At 36.9% G+C, this 13390-nt stretch overlaps 1 protein-coding gene across 7 annotated transcripts in view; it reads left to right on the forward strand.

The window, feature by feature from the left end:
* The window catches only part of RAPGEF6 (Rap guanine nucleotide exchange factor 6), a gene marked incomplete at its 3' end in the record, with an annotated part of 221145 nt that overhangs the window by 139748 nt on the left and 68007 nt on the right, over nucleotides 1-13390 (forward strand). For 6 of the 7 annotated variants that reach the window (XM_082623744.1, XM_082623747.1, XM_082623745.1 and 3 more), the window contains 4 exons: nucleotides 3177-3341; nucleotides 6743-6850; nucleotides 8499-8702; nucleotides 12139-12247. In XM_082623744.1, coding sequence (XP_082479870.1) covers nucleotides 3177-3341; nucleotides 6743-6850; nucleotides 8499-8702; nucleotides 12139-12247 — 586 coding nt within the window. Of the gene's footprint in view, nucleotides 1-3176; nucleotides 3342-6742; nucleotides 6851-8498; nucleotides 8715-12138; nucleotides 12248-13390 lie in introns of those variants that run through there. The other variant, XM_082623750.1, reaches the window with a different exon arrangement.

Raw genomic sequence — 13390 nt, forward strand, 5'->3', positions numbered from 1 at the left:
TCTGCAAATGTGATGCCTCCTCACTCCTAAATGTTTCATGTGTATTTCCTAAAAGCAAGAACAGTCTCCTGTATAAACACCATAGAAACCTTCAAGTTAGGAAATGTACATTGATAAAGTAAAACCATTCAGTCCACAGATGCTATTTAGGTTTTCACCAACTATCCCAACAATGGCTCTTTTTTCCTTTTTGGTTCAGAATCTCATCCAGGCACACAGTTGCATTTAGTTGTCATGTCACTTAAGTCTACGCCAGGAACAGTCTTTCCCTATTCACGTTCTCAGCAGTTTTAAAGAATACAGCCCTTATAGTCTGTAGTATGACCCTCAGACGAGATCTATCCGGTGTTGCCTCATGCCCAGACTACAGTCATGCTTTCCAGGCAGGAATTCCACAGAAATAATGTTGTGCTGTTCTCAGTGCATCATTTCAGGGAGCATACAGTGTCAACCTATCTCACCACCAATGAAGTTAACCTTAATCACCTGGTCCTCTTGGTGTCTGTCTGGCAAGTTTCTTCACTTAAAGCCACCATTTTACCCTTTGTAATTGATGAGCATTTGGAGCATTGATGTTCTGGGATAGTGTCAGTATGTCTTACAAACCTCTATCCACCAGTCTTTACTTCGATTGACTACTCCTGCCTGTAATGGTGATTTTCTATTTCCATTATTTCTTCTACATTTATTGTCATTCTACTGTAAGAATGAGCATTCTCCCCTCTTTTTTTTTTTTTTTTTTTTTTTTTTGTGGTACGCGGGCCTCTCACTGTTGTGGCCTCTCCCATTGCGGAGCACAGGCTCCGGACGCGCAGGCTCAGCGGCCATGGCTCACGGGCCCAGCCGCTCCACGGCATGTGGGATCCTCCCGACCGGGGCACGAACCCGCGTCCCCTGCATCGGCAGGCGGACCCTCAACCACTGCGCCACCAGGGAAGCCCCTCCCCTCTTTAATTATATTGTTATGGTGTCATGTATTGTATTCCCTTACCATCGGTGTTGTTCTGATCGTCAGATTGTCCCAGATTTGGCCAGTGGGGCTCTCTTAAGGCTGATTCCTGTATCCTTTTGACATCTCCCCATCATTTTTTGAGAGCTTCATTATTATCTGGCAAAACGAGATGTTCCAGGCTCATCTTTTACTGCTCCTTCTTTGGAATCAGACATTTTTCCAGAGAGCCCTGGATCCTTCTAGTAGAGAACAGCATTAAAAAACCAAGATCTGGGCACTCTGTTCACTGCTACTGTGGTGTCATTGCTTCTAGAACTTTTCATCAGACAGAGGTCGGAAATATATGTATTTATTTACTATAAATTCATACACACCTATATCTTCTTATATCTCTCTGTCTATTGATAACAGTCAAGAGTTCATACCAGTACTCCCAGTTCCAGTACTATACCACAAAGTTTTTGGTAGCCTTTTCCTTCCCCTACTTGTAAATACTTTATCCAACAGTGGCTCTTGTTATACTCTGTATATTTACTTATTTGCTCATTATAACCAACGTCTACCATGCCAGCCATCTCCTTCACCTGCCCACTCTGCATACCCTGTCACCCAGCATCCACCTTATTAGATGCTAGTGAGCAGTTTGGTAACATGCCTCTGCATGACAATGGGACTTGTCTTTTTTTTTTTTTTTTTTAGATTTATTTATTATTTATTTATTTTATTTATTTTTGGCTGCGTCGGGTCTTAATTGCGGCACGTGGTATCTTCTTGTGGTGCATGGACCTCTCTCTAGTTGTGGTGTGCGGGTTTTCTCTTCTCTGGTTGTGGCGCACAGGCTCCAGCACACATGGGCTCTGTAGTTTGTGGCGCGTGGGCTCGGTAGCTGAGGTGTGCAAGCTCAGTAGTTGTGGTGCACGGGCTTAGTTGCCAGGAGGTATGTGGGGTCTTAATTCCCTAACCAGGGATCAAACTCGAGTCTCCTGCATTGTAAGGTGGATTCTTTACTACTGAACCACCAGGGAAGTCCCAGGGACTTGTCTTTAAATACAGTTTTGAATCTATGGCCTAGTCTCCACAGAGATCCTGCCTCAGTGATTTAGCTAATCAGAATAATGGCCTTTCTTTAACATGTTGATCATTTCCACCCCTGACTTAGCTATATATGATCTAAGAACCGCATTTAAGTGAACTCAGATTGTGATTTGCCTTAATGATAGACCCAATTTGGTATTCTTGGAGTGTTTTGGAGGGTGGGAGAATAGGAATGACCTGTGGTTGTCTTGTCCCTTAAATAGGTAATTCAAAGAGCCTTTCCTCTGACTTCCTTCTAGAGAAATGATTTACATACCTTATTAGCAGTGGGGTACCCTTTTTTATTCTTTAATAAATTCTTAAATAAGAACACTGTTAGTATTAATCTATGTTTGCCATGCAATAATTCTGGCCAGTGAAATTCTTTGGATGAATACAACAAATTGAAATTTGAGGTTATGGGCAACAGTTGGTTTTTATATTTGGCTTAACATCTGGTTTATTTCTGTATTTGTTTTGTGTACCCATTTTTGAAAATGCTGCTAAGGTAATAAAGTTTAACATTGATTCAGAAGCTCAAGAAGGAGCAGTAGATAAATGTTGTTTGCATTCCTTTTTATAAATTGGGAAACAGACAAGGAGTTAAACTCTGAGTTAATGTAAAAACTATCTATAGAACTTCTGGTTCCTCTGGTGAACTAGAATGAAGAAACCATAGAAGACGAAACCTCTATTCCCAGAAGTAACAACAATAAAACAAGCTATCTTGAGCTGCTATGTTGTTCCTATAGCCTGGGACAGAAGAGAATTTAAGGATGATTAAATTTGGAAGAAAACTTTATTTATTTACTTCTTTAATTTAACTCTTACCTCTTCCTTCTCTTTACTCACAACAGTCATTACATTATCCCCCCATTCCTATGATGAAATGCCAATAAAAACAGCTACGACCGAGTAAATGCTGTTGTGCATGTTTATTCCTCTGCCTTTTCTCTCTCTCAACCTCTGGGTGATGGTGGACTACAACCTAGAGAGACTACCTACTCCCAGTGCTGAGGGTTTTAAAGGTGAAACTTTACTTCAAGGACTTTGTAATAGAGTGGCTACAAAAGGAAGTAATCAATAGGAGTTCTTTGGTTCCTGAGCTACTTGTTTATTTTCTAATTCTTCCTATATTTTTCTTTTTTAGGCAACACCTGAGCGTCTCATCATGCATTTAATAGAAGAGCATTCCATTGTGGACCCAACTTATATAGAAGATTTCCTATTAACTTATAGAACATTTCTTGAAAGTCCTTTGGATGTTGGGACCAAACTATTGGAATGGTTTAAAATTGACAGCTTAAGGGATAAGGTTGGTTTTATAATTATAAAAGGCATGAAAGTGATTTTAATTTTTAAATTTTATTCCCCCAAAACCTTTTGCAACTGACAAATTAAATGTTTATTTTGATAAGATTCAATTCGCCTAAAAAGTTAGTGAATCAGTATAGACATATCTCTGCTTGGTTACTTTTATGACGGAATAAAATGTTAAAAGTGGATATTTTGCCTTTTAAAAGGCAAAAACTGAAAGCAGGCTGTGGTGTAGCTATAAATTCAGAAGATGGATGATAATATTTTTACACTTTGTCAAAATACTTGGTGGTTACTGAGGAGATCAGTAAAACATTTAAAAGACATTTAATAGTTTAGAAAGAATATTCACCAAGTAAATTTTTTCAAGAGGGCTTAGAAACAATCTAAAAAGAATTAGAAATACATTGATTTTTTTTCTTTCTTTCTTTTTTTTTTTTTTTTTTTTTTTTCAGTACGCGGGCCTCTCACTGTTGTGGCCTCTCCCGTCGTGGAGCACAGGCTCCGGACGCGCAGGCTCAGCGGCCATGGCTCACGGGCCCAGCTGCTCCGCGGCATGTGGGATCTTCCCGGACCGGGGCACGAACCCGTGTCCTGCATTGGCAGGCGGACTCTCAACCACTGTGCCACCAGGGAAGCCCAGAAATACATTGATTTTTGAGTTAAAGACTTTATAATCATTTTAAAACAGTTTATCTTTTTGACCTTAATTTATCACTGCTGTAACTTATTTTAATCTACCTTTGAGTTTTGTTGTTTTTTTTTTGCATTAAACATTGTTTGCTGTTATAAATAGATTATCTTACCTTATTTTATGGGGTGTTTGTACTTCTCATGGAAAGAATAGTGATACCTCAGCTACTGGTACATTACTACCAGTAAACCACCTCAGTAACAGGTAGGAAGTTAGTCATTTTAAGGAAAATAAAAGTAGGCCCATAATAATAATAATTGCCTGGTGTATCTTTCTGAGTTATACTTCAAGGGAAATAAGTTAGATGTAGTTGGACTGTGGAATTCTATCGTCTAGGAAACTCAAGTGTCCAAAACTACAGGCTTGCCTTCCCCCTGATTTTGAAATTATATATAGTTACTTAGGTTGCTGAGGAAATAAAGGCATGCTAGAGAATGAACAAAAATATGATTTAGGGACAACTAAATATTCATGTGTAAAAAATGAAGTTTGACGTTTATACCATATTCAGTATTAACTCAAAATGCATCAGAGACCTAATATTAGAGCTAAAACTATAATACTCTTCAAAGAAAAGAAAGGGTGAAAAAAAATCATGACCTTGGATTAGGCAATGGTTTCTTAGGTATGATACCCAAAGCACAACCTTGAACAATGGAAAAAATAGATATATTGAACTTCATCAAAATTAAAACCTTTTCTACATTAAAGGTACTATCAGGAAAAACAGGACAACACATGGAATAGGAGAATATATTTGTAAATCATATGTCTGATAAGAGTCTAGTATCCAGAATGTATAAAGAACTCTTACAACTCAACACCAAAAAGACAATACAATTTAAAATGGACAAAGGACTTGAATAGACATTTCTCCCAAGAAGATATGTAAATGACCAGCAATCACATGAAAAAGATGTTCAATGTCATTAGGGAAATTGCAAATCAAAACCACAATGATGGTTTTGATCACTTCACACCTACTAAGATGACTTAAAAAAAGGAAAGGAAGTAACAAGCATTTTAAGGGTGTTGATGTGGAGAAAATGGAATTCCCATACTTGCTTATAGTAATGTAAAATGGTGTAGCTGCTGTGGAAAACAGCTTAGTGGTTCTTCAAAAAATTAAACATAGGGCTTCCCTGGTGGCGCAGTGGTTGAGAGTCCGCCTGCCAATGCAGGGGACACGGGTTCGTGCCCCAGTCCGGGAAGATCCCACATGCCGCGGAACGGCTGGGCCCGTGAGCCATGGCCACTGAGCCTGCGCCTCCGGAGCCTGTGCTCCACAAAGGGACAGGCCACGACAGTGAGAGGCCCGCATGCCACAAAAAAAAAAAAAAAAAAAATTAAACATAGAATTATCGTATAACCCAGTAGTTCTACTCCTGAAGCATATATCCAAAAGAGCTAATAGGTGTGCAAACAAAAGTTTGTAAGCAGTGTTCATAGCAGCACTATTGATGATGGCCGAAAAGTGGAAACAACCCATATGTCCATCAACTGATGAATGGATAAACAAAATATGGTATACCATATAATGAAATATTATTCAGCCATTCAAAAAAATGAAATACTGATACATGCTGCAACATGCATAAACCTTGAAAATATTATGGTAAGACAAAGAAGCCAGTCTTAAAAGATCACATATTGTATGAGGTATCCAGGTAGACAAATCACAGAGACAGAAAAGCAAGTAAGTAGTGGCTGTTAGGGGCTGGAAGAAGGGTAGAATGGGAGGTGACTGCTTATTGGGAATGGGGTTTTCTTTTGGGGTGATGAAAATGTTCTAGAACTAATAGTGGGGACGGTTGTACACAATTTTGAATGTGCTAAATGCCACTGAATTGTACACTTTAAAGTGGTTAAAATGATGGATTTTATGTATATTTTACCACAATTTTAAAAGTATATGACTTAAATTACTTACATTGTTAGGCACTTCTTTTTTTCCTTTTTTTTTTTTTTTAGATTTTGGAAAATTCTCTGGCTTATTTCTTTTGATCTTGTTTTGGCTCCTGTGTCTTTTCTTAATATTCAGAAGCTTTTTATTATTATTAATATTTATTGGAGTGTAGTTGCTTTGCAATGTTGTATTTCTGCTGTACAGCAAAGTGAATCAGGCATACGTATACATATATCCCCTCTGTTTTGGATTTCCTTTGCATTTAGGTCACCACAAAGCACTGAGTAGAGTTCCCTGTAGACACATTATTTAATTCAACCTCCATTTGTTAGTTTTTAACTTTTCTGTTAATCTGTGGCACAAAGTAATAAATCAGTTCACAACTTTGAAAATATACAGTATTTACGAAGGAAGTTTCAGATTTTTATTATAATTTTGGTGAAACATGTTCTCAGCTAAAGAAACACTTTTGACATTTGCCTGCTCTTGGCAGCCTGCGGGTTAAGATACCGTCCAAAATATACATCCCATGTACTTCTTACATGTTAGTATACAGGCTTGTTTTTTCAGTGAAGGTAGAGTCTTGGCTTTCTCTGTTACTTGTGTACGTAAGGAAGCAAAAGCTCAAACTAAAACATGCCTCTCTGTTAGAATGAGCCTTTTGTGGGTGAGCAGGTGGGCAAAGGGATTAGCCATAAAGCTCAATTCCCCCTGGGTTTAAGACATGCTTTTGGAACCTACTTTTGCAGAAAGAATGCCTCTCGTATAATCGTATGCTGCCTCTTCCATGTTTCCGCAGGTAACACGGATTGTATTATTATGGGTAAATAATCATTTTAATGATTTTGAAGGTGATCCTGCTATGACTCGATTTCTGGAGGAATTTGAAAAAAATCTGGAAGATACAGTAAGGCTCAGAAGAATTTTATCTTCTTCAGAGTTTAGGGATTTTTACCAACCTCTCACCCCACCCCCGAAGAATAGCAACTGAGAACAGCTTTCATCTTCTCCTGTGTCTTGATTGCCTGTTCTGAGAACTTCTAAATCTGTATTCTAGACTTCTGTTCATCCTCTGCTACTTCAGCCCAAACAAAAATCATGCTTCTTCCACAGTCTTCACTGATTTAGGCATACAAATACACATACTTTATCAGATCTACTTCAGACTTTCTAAGTCTCCCTTCTGCATGTGATTTCACTTGTTATTAATAAACAACACCTACGATTAATACCCTCAAGGTCTTCTTAACTTTCATGGTAGCTATTTATAAATCCATTTTATTCTCCCTGTTAGATATAAAACTTTGAACTACAACTGGTTTGTCTGCTCCAAGAAACTTGAAATTTTAGGAAGTAAATAATAATGCAGCTCAGGAGTCAGATTGCCTGAATTAACATTCAGACTTCACCACCTGGTGCATATGTGAACTTGGACAAGTTGTCCAACCTTATATGCCTCAGTTGTCTTACTTTATAGACAGTAGCCTCTAGATTGTTGAGATTGTTGTGAGGATTTTAGTGAGTTAATAAACATAAGAATCTGCCAGCAAAACCTGGCACATAGCAAATTTTCAAGAACCATTGTTATTACTCATATAGTACAAGTGGATTAAGTTGAATAAAGGGGGAAATTGGCAGATTTTTTGTGCCTTTCCTTACCTCTTGGTTCCTGTAGCCTTTTCAGCAGCACATCTGCTCTATGTGAAATGGGGGGAATGAACAGGGAACTTGATTAAGAGATCCATAGAGGCTCTTCCAGTGCTGGCTATGTAAATATTCAAGGGGCTTATGGAAAATAGAAACTGCCTTACAATCATGGGATTTTTTTCCGCAGTAATCGAGTCAGTCATCAAGTATTTATTGAATTCTACTTTATACTCCAAGCTGTTATATAGGATCACAACAGGTGTAAGACTTGGTTCCTACCCTGAAAAAAATTTAGCTTCTTGTTATAGACATGAGATTTACTTAGTACACTATTTGAGAATAGTTAAATATCAAACTGATATTAGAACCTGAAAGTTAGAATATTACTAAGTCTAAGGAAGATCTAAAATAATATAGGAAGATCTAAAATAATATAAGAATAATATTTCTAGAAGAGATGGAGACTTGAATGTGTCTTTGAATGTTAGACAATGTTGGGAAGGTGGTTCAAGTCCTTTAAGGTTTTAAATAAAGGTTTAAAAAGATTCTGGTTTTATTTAACAGCCAGGAGATAAGCAAGATGGTAATAACAGATTGTGTATTAGTAAGGTTCAGAAAATGAAGAAGAAATTTTTTTTGTCATCCCTCTCTAAATGAGACATCACTTTGAAATCTTTTCTAACCTTTTCTAGAAACTTTTAAAAAATCATATTAAGAGATCTTATTCTTGAGAGTGCTCTAGGGTGGAATGTTTCCCTCCTTCAGTTTTATTTACCCCTATTTATATATTCTTTATTTCCTCTATATTTTAAATATAGCTCTAATTCTAATAATTTTAGGTGATTTTTAAAAGCCTATAGGAATAAATATATTCACTTATATATACCTTACCCCTTTCTACTTTCTAGAAAATGAATGGTCATCTCCGGTTATTGAATATTGCCTGTGCTGCAAAGGCTAAGTGGAGACAGGTTGTGCTGCAAAAGGCTTCCCGGGAGTCCCCTCTGCATTTCAGCCTAAATGGAGGAAGTGAGAAGGCATTTGGTATTTTTGTTGAAGGTGTAGAACCTGGTAGCAAAGCTGCTGATGCAGGACTGAAACGTGGTGATCAGGTAAGTAAATAACAACCACTTAAAGCCTTTTTATAAGTAATAGGTGTGCTTCTTTTTTCTTCATCTGATATTTCTTCAAGTAAGCATGGTAAATTTTAGGAAGTATTTTTTAAGCTTCTTTTTAGAGGTAGTATTTTTTAAATCGTTTATTTTAAAAATGTCTTTGTCATATATCCATTCCTTTTAATGGTAAATTTGATATAGTACGTCCAGAAACAGCATGGTAGTCTGGCCACTATCAACCTGAATGGTCTTGCATATCCTCCAAGGATTAGGACCTCTATCAGTTGGCAACTTCACAGTATTCCAGAAAGGTCCATATGAGAATTAGCACCCTACCCTTGCATGTTGTAAAGGAGTAAGCACTTCTATCCCTACTGTAAGTGGCCTAAGATTACCATAAATGATGGTTTTGGTTTAAATAATGTTCATATGGTAACAGAACTACATCTATAAGCAGAGTCAGCTGGCTGAGGGACTAGGAAAAGGAAGGAGTCACTGGGAGTAAGTTGATAGGGATTTATTCTCTCCATGTAGGCATTAGTTAACTATAGAACAATATATTTCAAAAATGAGATTATGGACAGCCTTTTTACTAAAAAATACAATTCCTAGACCCACCTCACTCTTTAGTAATCATATTAATCACATTCCGCAGAGATGAAGACTGGAAATCTGTATTTTGAACAAAGCTCTCTAGATAATTCTCATGCACACCAAAGAGTCTAGATAATTCTCATGTACACCAAAGAGTGGTTTTTCATCTAGCTGAATCACTTGGGAAGCTGAATTTGTTCCACTTAAAAATTTTGGTTTGTTCATACATTCATTTAGAATGTGACTTTATTTTACTTTTAACCAAACCATACTGTCATTTTTTTAAATTAAGAGGGCATTCACAGGGACTTCCCTGGTGGTTCAGTGGGTAAGAGTCCATGCTTCCACTGCAGCGGGCACAGGTTCGATCCCTGGTCAAGGAACTAAGATCCTGCATGCCACGAGGCCAACAAAAAGAGCGCATTCACATTATGAAAAGGTCTACACTTCAGGATGGTGGCTCTCAACCAGCAGTAATTTTGTCACCCAGGAGACATTTGGTGATGTCTGGAGTTATTTTTGATTGTCATGACTTGGGAATTACTACTGGCATCTAGTGGACAGAGGCCAGGGATACTGCTAAGGAGCCTACAACACCCCGTGACAAAGCAGCCACCACAGCAGAGTTATCCAGACCAAATATTAATAGTGCAAGGGGTTAAGAAACTCTCACATAATAAGTAAAATGTATATCGTAATAAAATATTTTAAAATTTAGAAAATGATGTAATTTTAGAAAAGAAACTGATACAAAGTTTTAACGATACCCTTCTTCCCCTAAGGGAGTTTTATAGAATAGAGATTTCTGGACCTTACTCAGACTACTCATTAAGAATATCTAGTAGCAAGGAACCTGGAGTCATTATATTTATTGTTCTGGTATTTTTTGGTAAACATATTTAAGAATCTCGTTCTTCACAGGAAGAAAAAAAAAAAAAAAGAAAAATCCAGTGATTTCATTCCTGACAGAGGAGAGAAATTTATCATGTTTTTACTTCTTCCCTCAGTCCTCTCAAGTATGGTTGAAATTATCTGAGATTTTAGATCTAGATTATAAGTCATTTTTTAACATTATGGATGTTCTCTTTTAAGAGTACTTTGACATTTGCATTAAGTTTCATAAGCTTATTATTAACAATCATTTAGATATTTGCACCTGCCTTATTGATTTCATTGATCACCTCCACTTCATCTATGCCCATATGTCCCCATTATTTTATCTCACGATTGTCTTATAATACTTCTAGTACCTTTTCTAGTACTTTTTTCAAAAAGGGTAAATGAGTAGTATAACTTTATGTGTCCTTACATGTCTTGATGATACTTTTTTGTTCAATGGAGTGTAAAAATCTTTTATCACAGTCATTCTTCCCTCAGAACATTGAAGTCACAGAAAAGTATCACATCACTTAGTGTGGCCCAAAAGGAGTGCAAACCATCCTTTATTTTTCTTTTCTAGGTACCTCTGGTTCTCCTCCCCACCCCACCAACTCCCACAGTGATCCTTATAGAGTCTTTGTTCTAAGTCTTTGGAATTCAGAATTTTCATGGGATCTTTTTTTTTTTTTTTAAATCTCTTTATTTATTTATTTTTTTGCCTGGTACTAGATGATCCATTTCAGTATGTAGACTGAAGACTTTTTTGAACTCTGGTGATTTTACTTCTGTGGGTTTTTTTTTTCTTTTTCTTTTCCTAGTATTTTGTTTCTCACTCTTTTTTATCCTTTTGAAATCTTTGTGTCAATCCTTGAGATCTGTCCTCTGTGCTGCCTTTTTTTTCTCATTGTGTTTATCTCTTTATCCTTTTTCCTTGGAATTAGCACTTTTTGAATAAGCTTCCTGATGATTCTGAGGTGCAGCAGCCAAGTTCGTGAAGTCCTGATGTGAGTGATCAGCACTGTCAAATGGAACAAGACCCCATCACAGTTGTGCTTGTTGCTTTTTTTTTTTTTTTTTTTTTTTTTTTTGCAGTACGTGGGCCTCTCGCTGTTGTGGCCTCTCCTGTAGCGGAGCACAGGCTCCAGACTTGCAGGCTCAGCGGCCATGGCTCATGGACCCAGCCGCTCCATGGCATGTGGGATCTTCCCGGACCGGGGCATGAACCTGTGCCCCCTGCAATGGCAGGCGGACTCTCATCCACTGTGCCACCAGGGAAGCCCTGCTTGTTGCTTTTTGATTGCCTGCTTCAGTCAGCGGCAGGAAATGATATTAGATGTATTTACCACTTGTAAATGAATTTATCTCTCTTTCAAATGCAGTAAATTTGCATTTTGAATACTTCACTAAAATTTGTACATACACACACAGGTGATAGTTTTTATGAGCTGATCTGACACAATTAAAATTTTTCCTTCGTATATAAAGCATTATGTTTTAAAAAAATCTTTTTTCTAGTATGATCCCAGAGGGAATGAACTTTTTTTTTTTTTTTTTTATTGCAGTACACAGGCGTCTCACTGTTGTGGCCTCTCCCATTGCGGAGCACAGGCTCAGCGGCCATGGCTCACGGGCCCAGCCGCTCTGTGGCATGTGGCATCTTCCCGGACCGGGGTATGAACCCGTGTCCCCTGCAACGGCAGGCGGACTCTCAACCACTGCACCACCAGGGAAGCCCGGGAATGAACTTTAAAAAAAAAATGTTTGTAGTAGAGATTTAGGAAAATACCACAATACAGAGAAAAAAAATTAGATAGTAATTCCACTACTCATAGAGATAACCATTGTTCACACATAGGTGCATTTTATTTAAGTTTTATTTTTTCACCATTAAACTTAAGATTGCAGAAATAACTAATACTGTTTTTGTCTTAATTTGTATTTTTCAAACACTTTTCTCAAGATAATGGAAGTAAATGGACAAAACTTTGAGAATATAACGTTTGTGAAGGCCCTCGAAATTTTGAGGAATAATACTCATCTTGCGCTTACTGTAAAGACCAACATTTTTGGTGAGTTTTGTTGTCAAAAACTATCTGAGCCCTTTTGTTTGGTGATACAAAAGAAAAGAATCACTACAGTGAAAGGGAGGATAGTAAAAATTCTTAAAACATGTTTCTATCTAAGCTTTTTGAACATTTTTAGGATCTTTAGTGTGAGATATAGTATTCTGTATTCTAGAATTTTTATTTGTATTTAATTACTTTGAAATCTTAGTTTTAAAATAGGTGTACAACTACACTTAGTCATTTATGAAATGTCTACTGAGTATCTGTTATGTACTGTACTTTGCCTGGAGATACTGAATGAAAGTTAGATTGATCTGAATGAAACTGAGAAGTCATAGTCAGGCTTTTTTTCTCCCTGCTAATGTGCAAATCAGTCTACTTCTGATGTTTTAGCTAGCTTTCTCAAATAATAATATGAATGCCAGATTAGCTGTTTCATGGAAATAAATTGAGTAAAACATTGAATTAATTAGTGAGTTGCCGATTTTTAATAACAGTATACCTTTCTTTGTAAAAATATTGATTACTGTTCCTATAGTATGTTTTGATCATGTTACTATTTGAATGAAGCAAGGACTAAGTTTGTACTTTTAACTTAATCTACTATTTGGGTTTTTGTTTTTGTTTTTTTAACTTTGGGAAGACTGTGACTTAGTTTGATTAGATTTCATAGGATTTTCTCTGAAATTCTGAGAAGGGCAACAGTAAAAAAAAGTGTAGCAATTAAAAACTATCAAAGAAAATTTAAGAGTCCTTATAAAGTAGGAAGGAAAAATATTTCTCTACATCATTTAGGTTGAAATTTGAGGAATAAGAGTTGAATTTTAAAACTGTGCCTATGGAAAAGGACGTGTGTGTGTGTGTGTGTGTGTGTTTTCCCCCCACTTTGACTCCTCCTTATCCTGCACTTAGTCATAATGAAAAATGAAACATTTGGTGTTTTTCCTCTTTTCACTTGAGTCCCTTTCACTGAATTACATCATGCTAAATCTGGCATATAACAGTCTATTGGCAATTTCCAAATATTATATAAGTTTAACAAAGAATAATTAAACCTTAACAGTTTTTGGATTTCCTAGACTTTGGGCTAGTATCTAGAAGTATCAACTTCTGGGTTAAAATAAAAGGATTCTGATTTTGAAAAAT

Source organism: Mesoplodon mirus (assembly GCF_964341445.2).
Source record: "Mesoplodon mirus genome assembly, chromosome: 5".
NCBI lineage: Eukaryota > Metazoa > Chordata > Mammalia > Artiodactyla > Ziphiidae > Mesoplodon > Mesoplodon mirus.